At 50.4% G+C, this 21,719-nt stretch overlaps 1 protein-coding gene across 2 annotated transcripts in view; it reads left to right on the forward strand.

The window, feature by feature from the left end:
• The first annotated feature begins 16,379 nt into the window (after positions 1 to 16,379).
• Positions 16,380 to 21,719, forward strand: part of TET2 (tet methylcytosine dioxygenase 2) — a 77,946-nt gene continuing 72,606 nt past the window's right edge. For both annotated transcript variants that reach the window (XM_076336841.1, XM_076336842.1), the window contains exon 1: positions 16,380 to 16,470. In XM_076336841.1, coding sequence (XP_076192956.1) covers positions 16,441 to 16,470 — 30 coding nt within the window. In that variant the 5' untranslated portion in view covers positions 16,380 to 16,440. The remainder of the gene's footprint in view (positions 16,471 to 21,719) is intronic.

Genomic DNA, 21,719 nt, shown 5'->3' on the forward strand with positions numbered 1-21,719 from the left:
GAGGGCAGATGGCTTTTGAATGAAGGTTGCCCATGTCTGTAGATCCCTCCTGCAAAGCAGACCTAGGGATGCAAAAGCTGGCCTCAGGGCCAGCATCCCAGCCAAATCCTACAGGAAACCTCCTGACATCTTCATAGCTGTGCAAATGAGAGAGAGAGAGACTTATACACGAGCATTGGGGGCGAATTTATGTTCCTGGGCATTTTAAAACCTTTTAAACTACGTTGCCTACAGTTAAACATTGTAAATGAATTAATGCTTAACACTACCACAGGCTGCGTCAGCAGCTGGCACCCCCAGCAGCGTTTCATGCCCGCGGATACCGAAATGGCAAGCACTAGGCAGCACTGGCGGCAGCCAGCAGCTTCACACCTCGGGTGGCCAAGGGAGGTCTGCAAAGGGAAATCTTTCAGAAGGCTGAACGGCGGCTCCAGGGGCCGGTGCTGCGAGGCATCTCCAGCAAACAGCATTTCGTCCCAGCTGCCCTCGCAAGCCGGAGGGGATGGGGAGGAGGGTGGGAGGCTCGGGAGGTGCCCCGTCCACTCAGCAAGCGACTGACCTCAGCACTGGGATGTGTCACTGAGGGCCAGGGTTGCACGAAGGGCTGCAGGAGGGGCTGGTGGGAAGAGGGGGCTCTCCACACTCCCCCTTGTTTTGCGTCAAGAGGAGGAGTGGAAAGGTTTGAGGAGGAACAACCTCTCCATTCATGTTAAAACAACACTGTCTCTTCACCTCTCTTTCCCCAGAAAGATTAAGTTTATCCTCATGCCTGACCCAAATCCCAGCTCCATGAGAGTGAGCTCCCCTCGTGCCTCTTGCGCTGCCCCTTCAGGCCAGGAAACCCCCCAAAAAAGACTTGTGCCGCATCACCTTCTCCCACATCTTGGAAAACAAACCCAGTAAGGGACAGGGACAGAGGATGAGGATGAGGAGACAGGTGGGAGCAGCGGGCTGGTGTCCCCCACACACAGCAAGGGCCACCTTCCCTCTCAGGCTGCCCTTGCTGCAGGCTACGCTAGCCCAAAAATGGGCTGCCGGTGCTTGGCCCCACGGGAGATCAAGCCCTTCCCCAGGCTGCCCTCTGGGAACCACGATGTTCTCATTGGAGCAGGAAAAAAAGCCAGAAAAAGAAAAAAAAGCCCCAACCCAAGCACTCTCAGATTTTTCTAAATAAGAATTTAAACGGCTGCCAGCCTATCTGCTGATAGCAGAAAGCAGATTGCAAGTGTAACAGGATGCAATCGAGTCAGACGATTCCAGGGAGAGCACCAGAAGGCTTAATATTAGCACTACTGGCATTCACAGCCTTTGCTAATGACTTAACGATTGTTTGCGCTGATTTGTGTTGGCTTCGATATGCAGAGAGCAACACTTTCCGTTTAAAACTGGGAGAGACCATCAGGGATCTTACTAACTATCCGATGGCTGCTTTCTCATAAATATATGTTTTCAACACCTTAATGTTAAATAAATATGTGGAGGAAATGAACAACCCCCCCAGAAAAAAAGTCAAGTCCCCAGATTGCGCACTCCCCAGGACTGGCATTTTATAGGCAATTTCCTCCCCAGCAGCATTACCTCGGGAGACGAAACACACCTGCAGGACTCAATAGGATTTAGTGCCATTGAAATCCAGCAAAAAGCACCAAAAGGAGAGAAGAGGTTTCTGCTGCGCAGGGCTACATCTCTCTGCGGGGAAATCCCTCTCTAAATTCCCACTCCTGCAACAGCGAGCTGTGCTGCCCTCTTAAATTAGACGGGTTAAAGCCCAGGCAGGCTGGACCACACTGTTGCTCTCAGAGATTTCTCTGACTTTAAAGAGCCTGTATATTTAAATTAAAAGCATTTCTCCGTGCTTGGGATGTGAGTTTTGCTGCTCGTTGAGCTGCACCAGTCGGCACCCGTCCTTCCTCAGGACGCCCACCCTGAAGGGTGCTCTGCCCTTATGGTTCATCCTTTACCAGCACAGAGGCACTTTGGAAAGAGGTCCCCAACCCTCACCTCAGGAGAAGCAGCACCGATCAGAGCAGGCACATGGGGACAGCCACCCCATGTGCGTACGCTCCCAGCCACACGTATGAGACTAATTAGCGTACGCGAGGTAAATAATGACAGCTCCGTGCCTATTGTTCGGCGCCTAACAGCAGGAAGAGTGTCAACACTTTTTTTCGGGGGCTCGGAAATAGATGTTAATTGTTAATTCCCATTTAGCGCTTCCCTTGGGATGAGGCCTGGCATACTGCGAGTATCTTTTCAAAATCCACTGGCAGAAGGAAAGCCCAAAAGTTAAGTGGGGAAAAGTGGAAAAAAAAAAATTAAAAAAACCCCAACAACCTGGAAAACAACACGGCAAGCAATAAATCTATTAGGAGGGACAGCCCCAGCCCCTCGGGAGCCTGCAGCATCCCGCCCAGGGCACCTGGTTTGCTTCTCCCCTCACTGGGCAGTAGTACCGACAGCATCCCGCTTGCCCCATGCTTGGGCCAGCCAAAATTTGGGAGCCCTTAAAACAGGGCTGGGTTTAGAGCATGGGGAAAAGGAGATGGATGCAGGCCCCCCACTTCCCCAACATCCCTGGGGGGGCCATGCCTTAAAAAGAAGCTTTCCACGGCTGCAGCCTGCAGATGCTGCTACGGCCACGGTGATGGGGCTGCCAACCAGCTCCCCCCAGAAAGAAAAGGCTGCTGCTTTTCTGTGGGACCAGAGGGCGGACCAGGAAGGTGACTGGGAAAGGAAGCAGGGGATGGGAGAGAGGGAGGGAGGACCAGAGGAAGACAAGGCCAGGTTTCATTAAACCTCACTCTTCTTACCCAGGTCAGCGTGCCTGGACCACCCCGGGACCAACCCTGACCCACCTGTGACCCACACTCACCCCAAGAGCCAAGGCTTGGGGTCACCCCAAGTCACCTGGCTTCCCAGCATCTTCTCATTTGTAGGGGGACGCAGAAAACTGCAGCCCAAGGTGCTGGTTTTGGAGAAACTTCAAGCAGTCGCTACCCACTCAAACCCCAGATGGTTCAACACAAACAATGCAAAAGTTATCACAAAAGGAAAAAATAACATTTTTTTAAACCAATCTCACAGACCTTTGCTGACCAGATCATGGGAGTTTTGTATTTTTTTAATACCTGACAGTGCACTTGCACATTCCCCCGCTGCAATCCATCATGGCCGGGAGGAAGCAACACTCTGTTTGACATACCAATGCAATACCCTCCCGGAGCAGATACATCATGCCCCAGGCAGCTGCCGGGCTCTCTCCCCAGTGGCCTCTGCAGCAGGCAGTCACACCAGGAGCACACACGAGACCAGCCCGTGGGGCACCAGACCATCTGTGGAGAGGACGGGGAAACCCCCTGGAGCAGGAAAACGCTTCTGCCAGGCCCACAGGGGTGAGGAGACTGCCGATGCTTCCCTTCAAATTGGCTGCAAATACCAAACAGAAGCAAGCCGTGCCTGCGCAGTTTCCGACGGTGGCCCACCCCTCGCTCTGGCAGGCGAGTGTTTGCCGTTTGGCTTTCTGTCCGGTGCTGCCTTGTACCCTGAGCCGGTGCCGTCACCTGAAGGGTGCCAGCCGGGAGCTGGGGCTGCATCCCCGAGCGCGGCGTTGCCCCCCCTGCCCGCCCCTCAGCGCTCTGCCAATGGGCAGCTTGCTGCCTTCGCCGCCACCATACCTAAGAATTGAAAACAAGCCAGGGAAGCAAGACGGGAGGTAACAAGGGAATTGGTTAAAAAATGCAAACTCCTTGTGGCTGTTGGATCAAGAGGACATGCACACGAGGTCTCTGCGCTCCCACGTCGCTCTTCTCCGCTCCTCCCCATGCATGGATGCCACTGCAGATGTGCACGAGCCAAAAGGGGTTGGAGACATCATTAAAACAGGCTGTTCCCTCCGGACACCAGGTGATGCACGTCAGGTACGGTGATGGCACAAGGAGGCTTCAGACAGGGATTTTTACTTCCCCGTTGCTGCTGATTTGCATGTAGCAAAACCATGGAGTTGGGAGAAAAATATCAACAAGTTTAAATAGACTGAAATGCAAAAAACATCAATTCTAGATGATGTTCAGCTCCAAGACCAGATCCTGCCCTCCTCACCCCGGCAAAGTTTGTCCTCAGTGAGACTCACAGACTCCGACCTGTACTGAAGCTCCCATTGACAAGACACATTTTGTTGCTCAAGGGCTTTGCCGGAGAAGATCAGTGTGAAAGAGCCAGCACATTATGGGGGACATGATGAATGTTATCTGCTGGGAAAACATTGCATTTGAAATGCAAGAGGAGCAAAAGAGAAATTAGGAGCTTGGTTTCCAATGTGGAAGGTGTGGGTCTCACCTAAGTTTGGAGTGAAGGGGTATTTAGTTCATCAACTGCAAACTTTTAAGCTAAGATGTCTTTCCTGAGAGCATTTATGCACACATATGTATATGTACATACCCTGTCACTTATCTAATATAGACACATATGTACATATATGGTGCCTACCTTCACTTGAGAGAGGCGTCTTTACCTCCAGTGCAGCTGACCCGGTGAAATCTCCCAGCAGATGCCCGGAGCTGCTACAAGCACCGGCCTCAGCAAACATCAGCTCTGTTGCCCGTTCATTCCCTCTAATGCAATTAGAACAGATTAACATGGGTGACTAGATGTAAAAGACAAATGCACCTCACCATCTCCGTCCCACTCACATTTATTAATTTGAGTCCTGCCCTTTTCATAAACTTGTTGCTCTCTTGACCCCGCTCAGATGGAGCACCCTTTTTTTTGTTGCTTGAAAATTAAGAAGAGCTCTGGCAGGGAGAGACGGCTAGCTGAAACAGTCAAAGCCACAGGAGCCCTGTGGCAATAGCCCACAAAGTTTCTTTTACCAAGCAAGACACAGGTGGGAGCTTCACAGGCTCACTAGTGAGCTAGCAGCCGCCTCTCTTGACTCCTTCGGCAATCCCTGGCTTAAAAAGCCCTGGAAGGACTGTGCAATTATTACCATTACAATTCTTTTGCGTGGGGCATCTTGCACTTCACCTCTTTGCTCTCAAACACCAGATGTCTGCTCACTGGAGAGACCTCCAGCAACAGGGCAGACATCTTCAGGTTAACCACTCACGTCGCGCTTTAATCACAGTAACAGCACAAATGACATAAAATCATGATCCACAGACTAGATTGGACCACACAATCTTGCCTGACCTCTCATACAGCACAACCTTCAGGTAACCAGCTAAAGCACCGCAACATGTCTTTTAGACAAACCCTTGATGGAAAGGCTCTGCCATTTCCCCTGCTAAATTGTTCCACAATTTAGGAAAAGAATGCCACTTGCTCTTAAAAATGAGCACCTTTCAGACTGAATTTCTCTAACTTTAGCCCCAGTCCACTGCGTTTTGGTTTGCCTTTGTCTGACCGATTAAAGAACTTGCAGCTACCAAGAATGTTTCCCTTTGTAGACATTTGAAGACTGTGATCTTAACCTTGGCTTTCTTAAAATAAATAAGTTGAACTTCTTTACATCTCTCAGAGGGAGACAAGTTTTTCTGACCTCAGAAAAAAGGTCAGGAACTGATGGCAAGCTGGCAGGTCCTCTCCGAACCCTTTCCAATCTGTCAGCATCATTTGGATGTGTGTCCCCCACCCCCAAATGGGTATAGCCTTCCAGTAATTACTTCGAATGTCCCTGCTTCCCTATGTATTTCCCATCAGAATTTTATTTCCTTAATTTGACTTCACATTTACATATTTTTATTGTATTTAAGTCATTTAAAATACTTCTGAAACTTGGCTTTGTTGGACTGCCATCTCTATAAATCAAAGAACGTTTTCCATTCAAGTCACTCCTCAGTTTACAACTAGCCATATTTTTTCAGTGCATATTTTAATATTCCAGGTTCAGTCCTCTCCCCAGCATCCTAGAAAAAAGTAACGTAAATTGTGCGCCCTCCTTCACCTGTGATGATGTGGCCTGTAACTCTATCAGTGTGGATAGCCCAGCAAATGGCACATCTCCGCTATTTATCTTACTTTCAGCACCCAGATTTTATTTTCTGTATGGTCTCCAACTGGGATGCTGTTGTTCTTCCTGAGACTCTTAAAAAAGTCCATAATTTTCTCGGTGTGATGGAAACGTGGGTCTGAGAAGGACTGCAAGTGGTTTCCTGGTCCACCCTTGGCCTGCGTGGGTGGACGTATCCTGACAGGCTCTGCCCTACTGAGCCTCCGGTGCAATATCTTCTGTAGGCAACTTGTTTCAGCACAGAACTATCTTTACAGTCAGAAATTATTGTCTTGGCAGTAGATGTGCCTTGCTGCCAAGTACCCCAGGTTTTTCTTGCTTTATTTCCAGTGGATGGGAAGGGCAGTCGATGCTCAGCGTTTTAACAGAATTTAACACGGAGCAGACGACTTAGCATGTCCTCACAGCTGCCAAAATCCCAATTCAGCCGTCCCAAACCCTTCTGCTCGGGGGAGAACCTCGCTGTATAAGCTGTCGTTCCTGCAGACCATCTCTGAACTCCCTCACCTGATATATTACTGGAAGCACGGCTCTCCAGCTGGCTGCATTTCTCCATCTGAAGCTTTACCAAGCTGTGAACAACAGAGGATACCTCCCCATGGCAAATACACCGTGGGGTGCCGTTTGCCCTTGGACATCACCGTCCGGCTGCTGGCTCCAGAGCAGCACCCACCGGCGCCTTTGGAGCCTTTTCTGCTGTATGTCCCCGGTGTCCCAGGCATGCCGAGCCTGTGCCCCTCTCGGGGACTGTCCCCCTGCGGGCAGGGGGTAGGTGAAGTCCTTCCTCGCCAATGGGTGACTGCTTAGCGGCTGCTTACGCAGCACCTTCCCAAACATCTCCCTTCCGACCAAGTGGGCTGTAACAACCCTCCTCTTGACACCCTCCTCTTTTCCCTCTTCATCTATCTCCAAACTCATTCAGTAAATCTTCCTCTTGCTTCCTCCCAAATGTGAGATGGAGACCAGCCTTTCTTGGTATTTGCTGCAAAATTTAACCCCTGTTTTCTCTGCTTAGTTTTTCTAAATCAGCCATGCCCTTCCCTACCCATCTTTCCCCCTTTTTGTGATCTGTCCCCCAGAGTCTCCATGGTGCCTACTAAATCCTGGTTTGCTTCTGTGCTGAGCCTCCAAATACTTCTTGTTTATTTTCTGTACTTCTGGCATGATTTCTGAAGGAATTAAAAACAAATCTGTTTATCTTCACTAAACCCCTCTGCTGATAACGGTATTAGTGGTTTTATTTACAAACAGAAAAGCAAGGCAAAGTGGGACTGGAAGTAAAAATCTCATAAAGCAGGTCCCTAATTTGAGATGCCCTAAAAGCATCCAGCAGCTGAATTTTCTGAAAGTGCCAGATAACTATCCTCTAAAACTCATGCCCCTTAAGATGCTTCAGTTTGGGGACCTCCAATCGGTGGCACCCCCACTCGCTTGGCACTGCAGAAAACCACGGATGCTGTCATGCAGGAGGGGAGCTCATCCACAGCTTTTTCCTGGATGGAAATAAAATAAATACATTGCAGATGATGTGGCAATCAGAGTCTGCGGCCGCAGACAATCTCCTTCTCTCACAGCAATCACTTTTTAATACATCTTCTAATTTTTCAGAGATGGAATTAGCAAGGCAGAGATTGTCCCAGCAGCTACAATTTTTTTTTCTTACTTTTTACCAGCTTCATAAAATAATTTTTTCCTTGTCTCTCAACACCCCATTAAGGGAAGGAGAAGACAGGGCAGGTTGTCACTGCCGAGCAGCACTGCGGCTATTTTTCATTTTGACAGCCGGTGGCATATTACATTGGAGGCATCAGCTGCGTGGAAAGGTGCACAATGCCGGTTGAAAGCTGACCACCGGCCGTGCTCTGGCCACCAGCCTGCAGCCCTGCCCTGAGGCACCAGCCAATGCCAGCGACCGAAAGTGAGTCCCACCTGCTGCGGCATCGCCCCACCACCCGCCAAAAAGGGGTGCAGGATGGTGCATTTTGCCCATGGAGAAAGGCTGGCAAGAGTGAAAGCTGCACCAATGAGCTGTGAAAGGCAGCCAGCTTTTCCCCACTGTCCAAACCCACCAAAAGAAGACGCAATTTGGGTTTTTTTTTAAAGTTGCTCGGGGTGGCAAGGACTTCTGCTGGTGCCTTGTAGCTGCAGAGCCCTGCCAGGCTATTCCTCTTGTTCTTCAAATCCTCAGACAAAAACATACCTTTTAATACATATATTGTGGTGACTGTGTGTCTGATGTACGTCTGCATCTTTCAGTAGAGCTTTTCTACAGCTTTTTGAAGAAGGGAGGAAGGAAGACCACATATAACATCCCCACATTCACCAAAAAAAAAAAAAAGGACCAAACGCATAGCTCCTTCCCCAAGCTGCAAAACCCCAGGCTGTTGCCAGGTCATGTCCAAACCCAGACCTCTTGCCCGCGAGGAGCTACGGTGCCGACTCCCTGCCTAAAAGAGTAGCAGGCATGCAAGAAAAAATCAAAGCAAGCTGACAGTTCAGCTAGGACCACAGACAAACTGCTCTGCCAGAGAAGGAAATCAAAAGAGACAAAGACAGCTATAACATTTATCTTCTTTATACATTGCTTCTAGATTAGAAAACCTGCATTAACGGGATCACAGGTACACAAGCATTTACATTGCTTTTGAACACCATTTAGCTGCTTAAATGCATGCTGCAAAGCAGTTGGCTTTGCACATAGCTTTTATTTATAGGGCAAAATTGATTTAAGCAGAATTTAACTCAATATAATTGTGCCTGCACTAAGGATATGAACGGAAGTGACACAGTCACTCCTGCTCAGAGGCTGAGAGTTTCCGAATCATGGGAGCAATGGCAACCCCGTGATTAGGTTTGGGCTTCTCATCTGGATGCACTGGGAGAAGGGAAACCAACAAGCCAAGTCCCACCGAGCTTGTTAAAAAGGCAAATGATAATTAAAAATTAAAAGGTAAAGCTCTTTATGAGTCACACGACCATGCAACCCCTGCCTTTCCCAGCTCGTGCCCAGGCACACAGCTAAGGCTCCTTCCAAAGGCCAGCATTTGCTGTATCGCAGCCCAGGTCTTCTGTGTGTCACCCTGTTTAGCTGTTTCATCAGCCCCTGCTGGTTTTCCCTCAGCGCTTTTCCCTTTGCAGGACTTCTTAGGAGCCAGCTTTCATATCTGCCAGGAAATCACAGGCTGCACTGCCAAAAGCAGCACATCTCCTTGGCTTCTCCAAGTCAACGGCAAGACCTCTTCCCTCCTACTCATGAGATGAACTGTAGAAAATGACCAAATTCCTGATATGTGGAGTTGTATGTTTAATCTATATATTGGAAAATATCTAACTAAAAGTGACTGGTACTGATTCCCTGAGACTGTCACTAGTGACACCAGTGGACATGAAGCTCACCCGAAACAAAGCCACCTTTCTTCGGTGTCTGACTACAGACACAGGGAGCCTGTCTTCAGACACCTAATTTGAAAATATAGTTGCAGGAGGTAAGTGCTCAGTCACTCCTTCATCTTCTACCCCGATTTTCCGAGGAAGCCAGAGTCAGTTTCCAAGGAGAAAAGACGCCGAGTACCTCTCAGGGACCAGCACCCATAGGAATTCAGCCCTCCATCCATCCCCTTCAATTCGTAGTCGACCAAAAGTCACATCCAGGGACAGAGGACAAAGTGACCCCTGAAAACAAACCACCGTTCAAATTGGGACACTTTTCGGTAAAGCTGAGGAGAAGGCAGGGCCCAGGAGCAACATTGTGCTGGCTGGAGCCAACGCTACTGATGTCCATATCAGAAACAGAAGCACCGAAGCCGCCTGCACCTGTCCCCGCTTCGCACGGGCTCTGCTCATGCACCTACTGAGGGCTTGTATGCAAGGGATCCTCCTCCATCACCGCCACCAGCAGAGACCAGGGAGAGCACGTAGGAGACTCCATGGCCTCGTCCGCCTGTCTGCTCCCGTAACACCACTGCAGAGCCGCAGGGCAAGCACAGTGACGCCAGGCGGTGCAGCAGACCCTGTGGGCAGTACGCGAGGATGCATGCCAGGATGCCGACCGCAAGGCTGTGGAGGGCTTTGAAGATGAGGAGAAAACCAAATGTCAGTAGAGAAACCAGGGAAAAATTTTGGTAAAGGGATTTGGCAGCTGTAGGCTGCCTCTTCTGCTCAGTCCACCCGAGCCCTTAGCTATTCATGCAGCAGTAAAATGCTCACAGCTCATGGGTTATCAAAGGATTTTAATTCCTCCAACAATCAGAGAATCAATGGATACAGGTACTGAATGTTGCTCTAGCCCAGAAAGGCAGTGTGAAATGCACGCTGTTACATACAGAGCCCAACACCGGTGGGCTGATGGCAGCGGGCAGGAGCACTCCCGTTCTCACATCATTGCTTTAGTGATACCGTGGAGGGCTAACAGCACAGCTCTGCACTGGCGTGGCTTTTCTCCCCAGAGCTGGATTGACGGTGACGGTGGGGTTTCGCGACTCCTGATGGCTGCGTAATGTACTTGGCAGAAATGCAGCACAGCTCACCACACTCTGCTACGACAGGCATTCGCCTGTGGGAGAGCATTCAGCCACGGCAAGCAAGACTGATGGAGCAAGACTGGTCGCCCCCTCTGCTCCCAGAGGCAGATATTTTGGGGAAGGGCTCCCACACACTCTGCTCTTGTCCACCTGCGTATGTTGGTCTGTGGTATTGGGTTGATTAATTTGCTTTCTCAGCTTTGCTGCCCTCCCAAAGGCCCTGCAGTCCGGGAGTGGAGACGCCCAAGGGATGCCGGCAGGGTGGGGAGTGGGATGAACAGATCAGGGAGAGTTGGCTTTGGTCCCAAATGTCACCAACTCAGTTGCGTCCAGGATCTATACACGCTGCTGAGAGCCCTTTCTTTGCGGGTCAGTTGCTGGCCTTTTTTTGGAAGGTTATTCCTGGAAGTCAACAAAGTAAAGTGCCAGTCCTCATGAGAAACCAGAGACCAGGTCTCCATCCCTCAGCCCTCACCTTCCCCTACAGGCCCATGAGAGGAGTCTCCGCTTCCCTTGCATGAAGAATTCAAGAGTTTACTCCCACAGCCGTGGAAAAGCAAGCCTGGAGCCCTGAAAGAACAAGCTGTGCCTTCAGACCCGCAGAGGGTCCTCCCGCTTCACCTCTCCTTAAGCCTCCCTTACCCCTGCTCCCAGGCCAGGGGCTTCCTTGCCCCGGGGTGTGCATCCCGGCCATGGTCCTGGGGGCAGGCACTGCCCAGCGGGTGCCTGAGGTGCCCAGATTCAGGCTTTCCAGCCACAAATGCCTGAGCAATCACGAGGCTACCATCACCTTCAAGCCATAAACACTGAAAAGCAGCATAAAGTCATCTACAACCATTGGCACAAAGCCAATGGCTGAGAAGTTGAACCACCTGCAGCTCTTCTCCATCACTGAGAGACACGCACCTCTCACCAGCAGAACGATGGCACTGGGCGGATAACACACTACAGCTTTGATGTCGTCCCAGCAGGTATCCCAGCTGTTGGGCACCTTGTTCCCCAAACTCCACACTGAGCTACTGCGAACAGACCGGGCTCCCCCCACGTTTCCTCTGCACCATCTCATCTGTGTGGTCCTGGAAAAGCCCCCTCCTGTCCAGGGAAGGAATGCCAAGAAATGACAAATACTGACCTTTGATGAATTCAGGGAAAAAATAAAGCTGCATCCTGTTGTGTTGGGGTCTGACAGGGCCACCCCCCACTGCCCGCCGGCGTGGCTGCAGCCCCAGCATCAGTCCGATCCCTCAGCTCTGAGGCTGGACTCTCGAGCACATGGACAAGCAGATGTCTCAGGACCTGAAAAAGCCCTGCTAAAAGTATAAACCAAAGCAAAATGATGGCTCGCTGAACCGGTCCCATTGCCGTTTCCACACTGTGTCCCTGTAGGGCTTCTGGTGGATGCTGCTGTGATCCAGACGTGGCCCCATGAGAAATCGGTGTCCCTTGGTGAAATACAGAGACAAATGTCTACGTGGAGAAAGGATAAGAGAGATTTTCTGTGGGGTTTGCTGGAGGAGGTGAAACGGACTATCTAGCAAATTTGTTTCCCCTCACCTCGCATAGCTGTTCACACTTTATCACAGGGGGAAGAAAACATGAATAAAACAACATGAAGAGTGGCAGGCTCAGTAGAAACAATTTAATTACGGCTCTGAACTGGTTTTTGCACAGAAATTTTAAGTCAGAGTTGAATTTGGCCCAGCAAGCTACGTGACGTGGGTAGTTAATATAAACCCCCTTATTCTTCAATGCAGGGTAAAGGCTGAAAAATTACTTGCACTGTACGTCTTTCTGAATGTTTCACGCGGGTGTTTGAGGGGGCCAAGTACATTACATTCCTTCAGTAAGTCAGTCGGGTTTGGTTGTTGCAGCTTTAGAGTTAGGAGGAAACTTCGGCTGCAGCTCGTGCCCTGGCCGTCCCAACATCCTTCACGGGGAGCAAGCTTTCCCTCTAGCAGAGGGGTAAGGCCCACGCTCTTTTAAACCATTCATCTAATTGTGCGCAATTACACGTTGTACACACAAATGCTCTAATTGCCAAGTGACAGGATGCTTTTTACCTGACATTTTGCCTATGAAACGTTTGCCTCGCTGCAGTGCCCGTTGGGGAAATAAGAAACGCCGCTCCAGCCACGACCTGCAGTGACTCCCCCAAGCGCCTGTCCTGCAGTTGCACCGTGTGACAGTCAGGCCCCTGGACTTTATTGCTATTAACTCTGCTCAGAGAGATCGAAGCAGATTATTCTGTTCCTGGCAGGTCTCGAAAGGAGCAAAAGCTGTTCCTGATAAGGATAGCAGTGGATACACATAGTCTGGAGTGGGTTTTTTTGGTAGGATTCCCAACTCCATGCATTTAATCAGTTGAGATGTCCTTTTTTTTTTTTTTTTGCTTTTCGTTGCTTACAGATGCAAAGACCAACTGAGAAGAAAAATCGTGTGGCTGGGATAGCCCTAGAAACAGCTCCAAAATACTGCTTGAGGTAAGTGCATTTCGGTGCATTTCCAAGGAAGCTGCATACCGTTCTTTACAGCAGATACTTGTTATAAAAAATGCATGCAGCTTCAGGCTGGGAACAGCATGTTCGAGAGGTAAAAGGCTTTTTTCCCCCCAACTCCTTAAGGGTGAGAGGGTGTGGGGTTTTTTAAGTCACTCCTCGCTATGGTCAAGTTCAGGCATTTTTTCTCCCCGTTTGATAGGTAAAGATACGGCAAAACAAAATGGGTCAAATTTTCTCATTCAATAAGTACGTTGAAGCCAACAGAACTGCTCCACGAGAGAAATTAGATCCATGCCCCTCTCATTAGGCTGCTAACAGATACCAAGAAACGTGCGTTGTAGAGCAAGCTGCATTTGACAGAGGCATGCGTAACAGAAAGCCGTTGATTTGGAAGCCAAAAGATCCTGCGGTCTGTCAAAATGTGGCAGGACTACAGGAGGGCACCGGGTCAATTAGGAGGCTTGTAGGTCAAGATAGCTGAGCACAACCCAGCCGAGCAGGGGAGGCTCCGGTAAATGCGCCTTGTGCTCCGGGAGTACTGCTGGTTCAGCAGGACTGCTCCTGGGTTTATTGAGCCTGGTGATTACAACAGGCTGTCATTAGGGCAGTAAAGTTAAAAAAAAAAAAAGAGAGAGAAAGAAAAGAGTAGAGAAGCGAACCACACCTATGACAGGAAGCATTTCAAAAACGCACGCTTCTCTCACATTCATACGTGCAGGTCAGGTACGCATGAGTTGTCTCTTTCTTATCTTCAGCACAGGAGCACAGTCGGAAAAGAAAAGAAAAGAAAAGAAAAGAATCCCAGCTCAGTGTAAAACTCCTGCTTGTGGCTTTGGGGTTGTTTGGGGTTTTTTCTTTCTTTCTTTTTTCATTTTACCCACCCAGTTAGCCAGGTTTGCAGCTGCTTGCTCGTGCAAAGGGAAGAGAGAGCTGTGCTGCCACTGAAACCGGGAGCTGGTGTGGCAGGGTCCTGCCAAAACCAGCCGCCTGCTTTTTCCAGCCACGAAGGGCGCACGGGCACAGGAGGGATCTGAGCCATGCAAAGGAGGGTCACCTCACCCAGCGCAATGCAAATACCGGAGAAAAGCGCTGAGAGATAGCGGCCTGGCCGAACCCTGTCGATGCCATGCCCCGGTTAGGCAGAACAAGATGGTGCAGAGGACAGAGGTGTCTCTGCAGGTGCTGTAAGAGCAGCTCGGGGAGGAGACAGCACTTTGCACCTGCTAAAAGGTCGAGCGTGCTCATTCCTGGTAATGTCAGCTGGATGTGCCACACCAGGGGAAAAAGCAACCCTAGGCTTTAATAAATACGCAGACCTAAAAGAGTTTGAAATACTGATTAAAGCCTGCTGGAAATCGAGCAAGTGCTGTGAAAGCACAAAAAATCTGGCAAAATTGAGACAGACCTTGACCGTTCTTTGCGTCATTTACTCTTCCAAAAAGAGACAGAGACTGAGCCTATTTGCACAGGTTTAGGCTGCACAAGACGCTGCTGAAGTCAGTTCTGTGGAAGCAAACACAAAGACCTTTGTCTAGAAAACCCATGTATTTTCCTATGGGATAGGGCTAGCCAGGCCAGCACCTTTCCGAGGGCTGGGGAGAGCCAGCTGCCCGGCACGGGTACAGGAGTGACACTGCTGTCAGCACAGAGCTATTTTAGCAAGTTGTAAGGGCAACCTTTTACTTCCAGTCTGCTTCTGAAATATTTCACAGAAATTAAAGCAAAACCAAAACCCAGAGAACAACATGTGATGTGAAAAACAAATTATTCAGTGATGACCTGAACTTCCTAGAAATCACTCTGATCTGCATCGAGTGCACCGGATTTGGCATCTAACTAAAGCCCTTTCTCACCAGCCTGCCTTCCCTGGAGAGGGGACAGCTGGGGATTTGGCTTCTCCCAGGCACCGTTGATGAGCACAGCACCTGCAGACCCCCTCCTGCCACCCCCGGGCTGAAGGACACATCCGCGGGTGGGAGAGGGTCTGGCCGGGAAGCTAACGCTCTCCTAAAATCCCCCCCTGGCCCGGCCACGCCTCCCGGGCAGGATGGAGTAGAGCAGCCTGCAGGCTGCTCTAGTTTGCACCGTGGGGACGGCACCGTGGAGGGGAGGCCATCGGGTCAGTCTGGCGCCCAGGACTCCGGGGCGGTGTTTCGGCGGTGTGAAACCCCAGCGCCGGTTCCCACAGAGGCGGTTTTGCATACTCTTACTTCTGCTCCCCATAGCCGCCCAGCTGGAAAGGCTCCAGCTCCTCCAGCGAAGGAGGGCGGCGAGCAGCACGGGAGCGGGGCGGCGTACAGGGGGGACGGCAGCGGCAACCTGTCACCCGCTGGCGAGGGCTGGCAGGCCGGGGAGGCACCAAACCCCTCTCCCGCGGCCGCGGGGCTGAGACCGGCGGTCAGACCTCCTTCTGCGGCTCCAGCTGCCGCGGGCACGAAACCGTTTCTCCCGCGGCGAGCAATAAAACCGGAGTTTGGGAGCGGCGTAATTAGCCCCGCTCGCCAGGGACGCGCGAGGGGTCACGCACCCGAGCCGCGGGGCCGCGGGGTTTGCAGACGCGTGGAAGCGGGTGCTCGCCTGGCCGGGTCTCCAGCTGGCCCCGCGCTAGGCAATCCCCGCGCGCAGCCGCGGCGCAGCACGCGGGCCCGGGTGTCTGCGGGCACGGGACTGACTCTTGGGGAAACCTGGGGAGATTTTGGCGTTGGTTGGTTTTTTTCTCGCGGTTTTTTTTTCGGCTTTTCTTTGACGCTGCCAGCCGGCTACCGAGCGGCGTTACCGGTCCCCCAAGCCCCCAGCCGCAGCCGGGGGAAAGCAGCCCGAGGAAGAAGTCGCGGCCCCCGCAGCCGCCCGGCCCGCGGGGACGGCAGACGGGCTCCCGCGGCCGTGGGAAAGAGCCGCCGGCCCCCGGGGAGGGGGGGGGGGGATGCGGGAGGGGGGCGCCCCGGGTGGCGGGGGCTGCCGCTGGCGGGCGGTACCCTGTACCCCGCGGTGCCCCACGGACCCACCAGCTCCCGCGCAGCGCGGGGCGCAAGACGGTGTGCGGCGAGAGGCGAAAGCAGAAAAAGCGGGGGGGAGGAAGAGGGAAAAGGGGGGGAAAAAACCCCAAAAGGCCAAAAAGCGGCAGCAGCCGGGAAAAAAGCCTCAGGCGGGGCCGCGGCCCCGGGGACGGGGACAGGGACGGGGGCGCCCCCGCACCCGCTGCACGGGGGCGCACGGCGCCGCGCCGCGTGGAAGGGGGGGCGCCGGGGGGGTGTGCTGCGCGCGCGGGGCGGTGCGGCGCGCGGGGCGGGCGCCGACGTCAGGGCGCCGCGTGCATATTGATGCGGGGGCCCGGCCGCTTTCGTCAAGGAGCAGAAGGAAGCAAGATGGCGGCCCTGTAGGAGCGGGGAGCGCGGCGCCCGGCTGTGCGTGCTGGATGTCGGCAAGGCTGAGGGACGCGGCAGAGGTCAGAGCGGGCCCCCCGCGCCGGCCGCCTTCCCCCCGGTCCCCCGGGGGTGTCGCGGGGCCGCGCCGCGTCGCTGGGTGTCGGCGGGGGGTGGGCGCCGCCGCGGCTCCCCCAACATGGCTGACTGACAGAGGCGGCGGGGGGCGCCGCGGCCCCCCGCCGCCCCCTCCCCACGGGGCCGGCCCCCAACTTTGCCTCGCCGCCCCTCCCCGCGCCTTTGTCTGCGCGGCGGCGGCGGGGGGACGGGGACGGCGGCGGGAGGCGCCCCGCCGCCTTTGAGCCCCCGCCGGCCGGCCGGCGGCTCCCCGCCGCGGGGCTGCCCCGCTCTCCCCTCCGCCGCGCCCCGGGCGGCGCTGCGCCCCGCGGGGACCGGCTTCCCACCCCCACTCCCCGGCTTCCCGGGGCCGCCCCCGCGGAGCGCGGCCGGGGGGCCAGGGCGGCGGCGGGCCCCGGCTTTGTGCCGCTCCCCGGCCCCGGGCGGACACAAAGGCGGGCGCAGCCTGGGGGAAAGGGAGAGAGAGGGGGAGCTTGCGGAGTTTGGGGAGGGCGGGAGGGGGGTGTGTGGGAAACGAAACCCGGTCCTGGGGGGCGAGGGAGAAGTGCGTGCGGGTGTGGGGGGGGCTCCTTGCGAGGCCTTCCTTTTTCTGTGCAATCTACACGCGCGTTTTGTCCGCGTTGCTAAATCCTGCCGTCGGGGCCACTTGCACAATGTGGCCACGGGAAGAAAAAAAAAAAATTACTTTCTCGTGCATGTTCCCCTAAAATAACGCTTTCGGCGAGGTCAGACTTGTTCCCCGCCAGATGACAGACAAGAGCAACAACCTTATCACGTTTGTAAGTCGGACGCGCGGCACTGTATGCGCTCGCATCGTGGCATTTATTGGCGTTAAATCACCCCCTTAGACACCAGCAGTCGTTTTCGTGCCCTTAGTTAAAAGGAGGCTTTTCGACTCGCGGTTTGAATCTTGGAAATTTAGCAGACCAGTCCTTTTCTGCTAAGTAATTTTCCTTTTCAGAGAGTGAGGTGAAGGGAGAAGTGATGTGGTCTAGCGTGCTTCCATCGAAATGTTGCAACCAAAGATCTCATAACAAGATTTGTTTTCCATGATGAGCAGCATGCAAATGTGCAGGCTCTAAGCAGTGATCAGCAGCTCTGAATACGAGTTCAGCATAATTTTTTTCTTTTTTTTTTTTCTTTTTTGAATGTGAAGTTTAGGAGTTTCAGAGATGAGGAGATATTGTCCCTAGTGAAAGCAGGTCAGTGGGTGTTGTTTGTCGGCTAATGAGGCCATTCTATTTGCATGTTAATGACAGGTTGACTTACTGCAGCAGGGGGTGAGTGTAGTAACATGTACATTCACTTGTGTATCTGCATGTGTATTCCACTACGGCACTTTCTCTGGAGGTTGTAAAGTGCAAAACAGGACGTGGTTGCTGAAGATATTCAACAGGGAGATGTTAATGGTCAAGAGTCATGTATAAACTCGAGTTAGAGAGGGATCTGACTGAATAAAAGGTGGCAAAAACAACATCGTGGTACATGCAGTGTCTTTTTAAGAGATGCCCTCAGCATGGTAGGCTGACCGTAGATTATAAATCATTCCTTCTCTTATCTTTCAGGAGTTAGACAAATTTCCTTAAGTGGCGTGTGATGAACGTATTGGTTCCTTTTACCAGGAGCCACGGAAAATGAGCACGTTTCTTTGAGCCCTTAGGGCTGCTTGCCCCTCAACTACCGTTACACTTCCCAAAACTTCTTTCGTTCTTGGTGGTTTTTTTTCTTTTCCTGGTCACCTCACAGTCAATTTCTTGCACGCCTCCAAACAAAAGTAAGCTTCTGCAGTTTCTATATAGATTATCATTTGTATATCATTGCTAAAGGTCTGTGACTAGCAATGGTGAGGTAACAGTTTTTAAGAGTGTCATACAGAAACACTACTTCTTTCAGCTCTTTCTCTCTCAAACACATGGCACTTTGGTTGGTGTTGTCCTTTGACACTTCAGTTCTCAGTTGCTAAATATCTGGGGGTTTTTTTTTCAAAAGACTCAAATAAAACCGGATACAAACATTGGTACTATTTTGCTGCATCTCTATTAAGACAGTTTTGTATTTTTCTTTTCCTGTTCCCAATTTATATTCTTTCTATTATATTTAAGTCCGTTGTGTCTTGAAAACATTGTTAAATCTCACAAGTCAAGGACTTTTGGTCTAGCCAGATCTGCTGCTGTTAACACTTTGAAAGAATGTACACGTCTTGAATTTTATCCTGCAGAAAACCAACAATTTGGAACCAATGTAAATAAATCACTGTTGGGCAATATTTTGTCTCTCTTCCTCAGTGTCACAGAAAGCGTCGTGTGAACCCTGCCAGTGAAGTCAGAAAACATTTAAATCTAGCAACCAGGGTGTAGGGAGGAGTTAAAAAGGGGAGGGCAAAGACGTGAAGAATAACAGTGCTTAGGTGGTGGGACTAAACTGCTGTTTACATGAAATGAAGAACTCAAAAGTCATCTTCCAGTGGAAACAGTTGTTTCATTTTGGGAAGCGACATCAAAAAACTTTGTGAATGCATCCAGGGAACCTCAGAAAGTGGTTTTGTATTGCCCATTTCAGAACTAATTATTAACAAATATTCAAAAGAAGAAAAGGTTGAACGGGAGACACTGAGGCTCCCAAATTTGCCGAACTATCACTGTTCATAGTAAGGCTTTTAACGAGGACTTTGGCATTGTGCTGATTCCTGGCTTTTAGCCAAGGAAACTGGTATTGTTTTGATATAGTGCGCATGGTCCTAGACTTTGGCATGTCAACATTGTTTAAAGAACAAGAAACGTGTGCCCGCTGAGGAGTTATTATGACGGACAGATTTCCAAGGTCTCTTGTTGGCACCAGTGCTGCATTGGGTAACAGAATAGGAGGTTGTAAATGTTTTGGTTTCTGTGTGCGGAATCGGGAGACCCTGTGGTTGCTGCTGGAACGGGGATTTCAGCTGCTGGAGTTGGAAGGGACCGTTCCCTCTTGCCCTGAGCACTTTAGATGCTGCTGGGACTCTGTCTCCCATATGGTTCCTTTAAATACTAGCAACAGCCAGACAGCCCTAAAGGGGAAAAACAAAACAAAACAAACCTCACCATGTTTTAGAATAAACCTGCTGCTCAGGTGTTGAAAAATATGAAGTTTGGGTTGGACTAATGTTATGGACCCTCTTTGGGATTACAGGGAGTGCTTCACTTCTAAGTTACTTGCATGGGCAGTAGAGTGGTTTTTTCAGTGTGCCCAAGCAGTGACTTTAAATCCCTTGCTCTGTTTTGTTCCGAGTGGAAGATGTGTCTCATGTTTCTATCGGAGTCAAATAAGGGCCTTTTTTAAAAATTGTCCATTTTTCAAGGTGGAATTTCAGATGAGCTGTCAAATTTGGCTTGTCGGAGCGAGTGACCCTTCTACCTCTCTCACTTGACTGCCACACAGTAGCTCTAAGCGTGGTAGCAGCATCTGTAAGCCAGCTTCACAATTGGAGCCTGAAAGTGGTAGAACAAAGTCGCCAAGTTTCAAGTAGAGTTGGTGGTTATCTTGGAAACTGTGCTGGAGAACACAACCACAAATGATTTTGCCAAATAATATACAGTATTTATTTAGTCCAGCTCTCTGATTGCTGTTAAGGCAGTCAGCCAGCAGCAGTAAGTGTTGTGACATCATTTTGAAAGGCAATGTGCTGGTTCTGAAATGGAGTGGGATGTACTATGATTCATTATTTAAAAAAAAAAAAAAGCCGTAGTCTGAACAGAGATAAAGCATATGACTGCATCATGGCTGAAAGCCAAAGAGGGAATTATATGAATCAGTCACACTTGTAGCATTATTCCGATCCCATACACTATAAGGCAGTGAATACCTTCTTACTCATTTAATGATATTCTGCAGGAAAAATATCCTTTTGAACACTGAACAAGTAACTAGTAACAAGTTGCCGTAGTTCCGGTTGTTACACTTTCAGATCGCCACTGCTTGCATGTGCAATTGGCATAGCTGCTCCCAGTATCCTAGATAATAAAATGTTACAAATGGAAAGTACCATGAGTAATCAACCCTCAGTCACCCATTGAAAATAAGTCACTTCTGCCTTCCCTTAGGGCAGACAAGACTCCAAAAAAAAAAAAAAAAAAAAAAGTCACCGATTTTCCCAAGGAATTGCTCAGTGGGTGGAGACAGAGGTGGTGGGGTTAAGGAATAAAACTCTGAACCTCCAGCATCAGCTGAACTAATCCCAAGGACAGCTGACGACTGACCCAAAAAGGTTGTTTGGATTAAAACACTGGGAATGTGCCTCGCATTGTGTAGTAGGGAGTAACAGAAGGAAGGTAGAGAAAAACAAGGTTTGAGAGATAGGAAGAACAGCTAACTAATTTCACCCACATATCTCATACTGTTCTTGAAATGGGGAAAAAAAAAAAAAAAAAAAAAGCCCTGCTTTATAAGAGGATCTGAGTGTTCTACCAGTTGTTCATAGTAAAGGATTTTAAATCTGAGGACAATTTAAAGAAAGTTGCTATGCTTTGAAAAACACTTTAATAATCAAAAGCTGTAAAGATTTAGATTCCTGTCTATGTTTTCAAGCAGGCTTGTTCATCTCTGTCAAACACCTTCCAGAAAGCTGAATCATCTTAGCAACCTGAACAAAATTCAGGCTGTCCTTCAAAAATAAAGTTTTCTGTGGAGGTGTGGATTCCAAGTTGGAGTGTTGTTGCCTTGTATCATACATAAGGCAAGAAACCCTAGTAGAATTATTCTTACAAATAAATAAAGGTTTGCAGTATTGAGGCTTCAGTTTGACCTAATTCTTGGTGTGTGTGGTTTTTTTCCTCTTATTAAAATAAAATAAAGGCAGCATTTCTATTGCAGTGTGCAAAGGAATAGGCTTGTTCTATGCTCAATTTCAGCAAGAAAGGAAAAGTCAGCATTTTAATCTTAATCAGGTACAGCATATCTTTTAAGACAGTTTCAAAGAAGTAGCAAAGAAGTGAGCAGGTGAGTGGTTAGATAGCTAAGGCAACCAGGAATAGCTAAATAACCAAGTACCCCTTGGAAGTGTCTTCCACGGGTATGGGGCAGTAGCCTCGGCGCTTTCTGATTAATTACTATGATGCAATTTAGACAACATGAAATATCTTCACGTGTTCTATGGCATTACCTCTAACCTCAAATATATTCCACGTGGGTTCCCAGCATATGAATATTGGTTTCACCAGGT

The sequence above is a fragment of the Aptenodytes patagonicus genome, chromosome 4 (genome assembly GCF_965638725.1).
Source record: "Aptenodytes patagonicus chromosome 4, bAptPat1.pri.cur, whole genome shotgun sequence".
Lineage (NCBI taxonomy): Eukaryota > Metazoa > Chordata > Aves > Sphenisciformes > Spheniscidae > Aptenodytes > Aptenodytes patagonicus.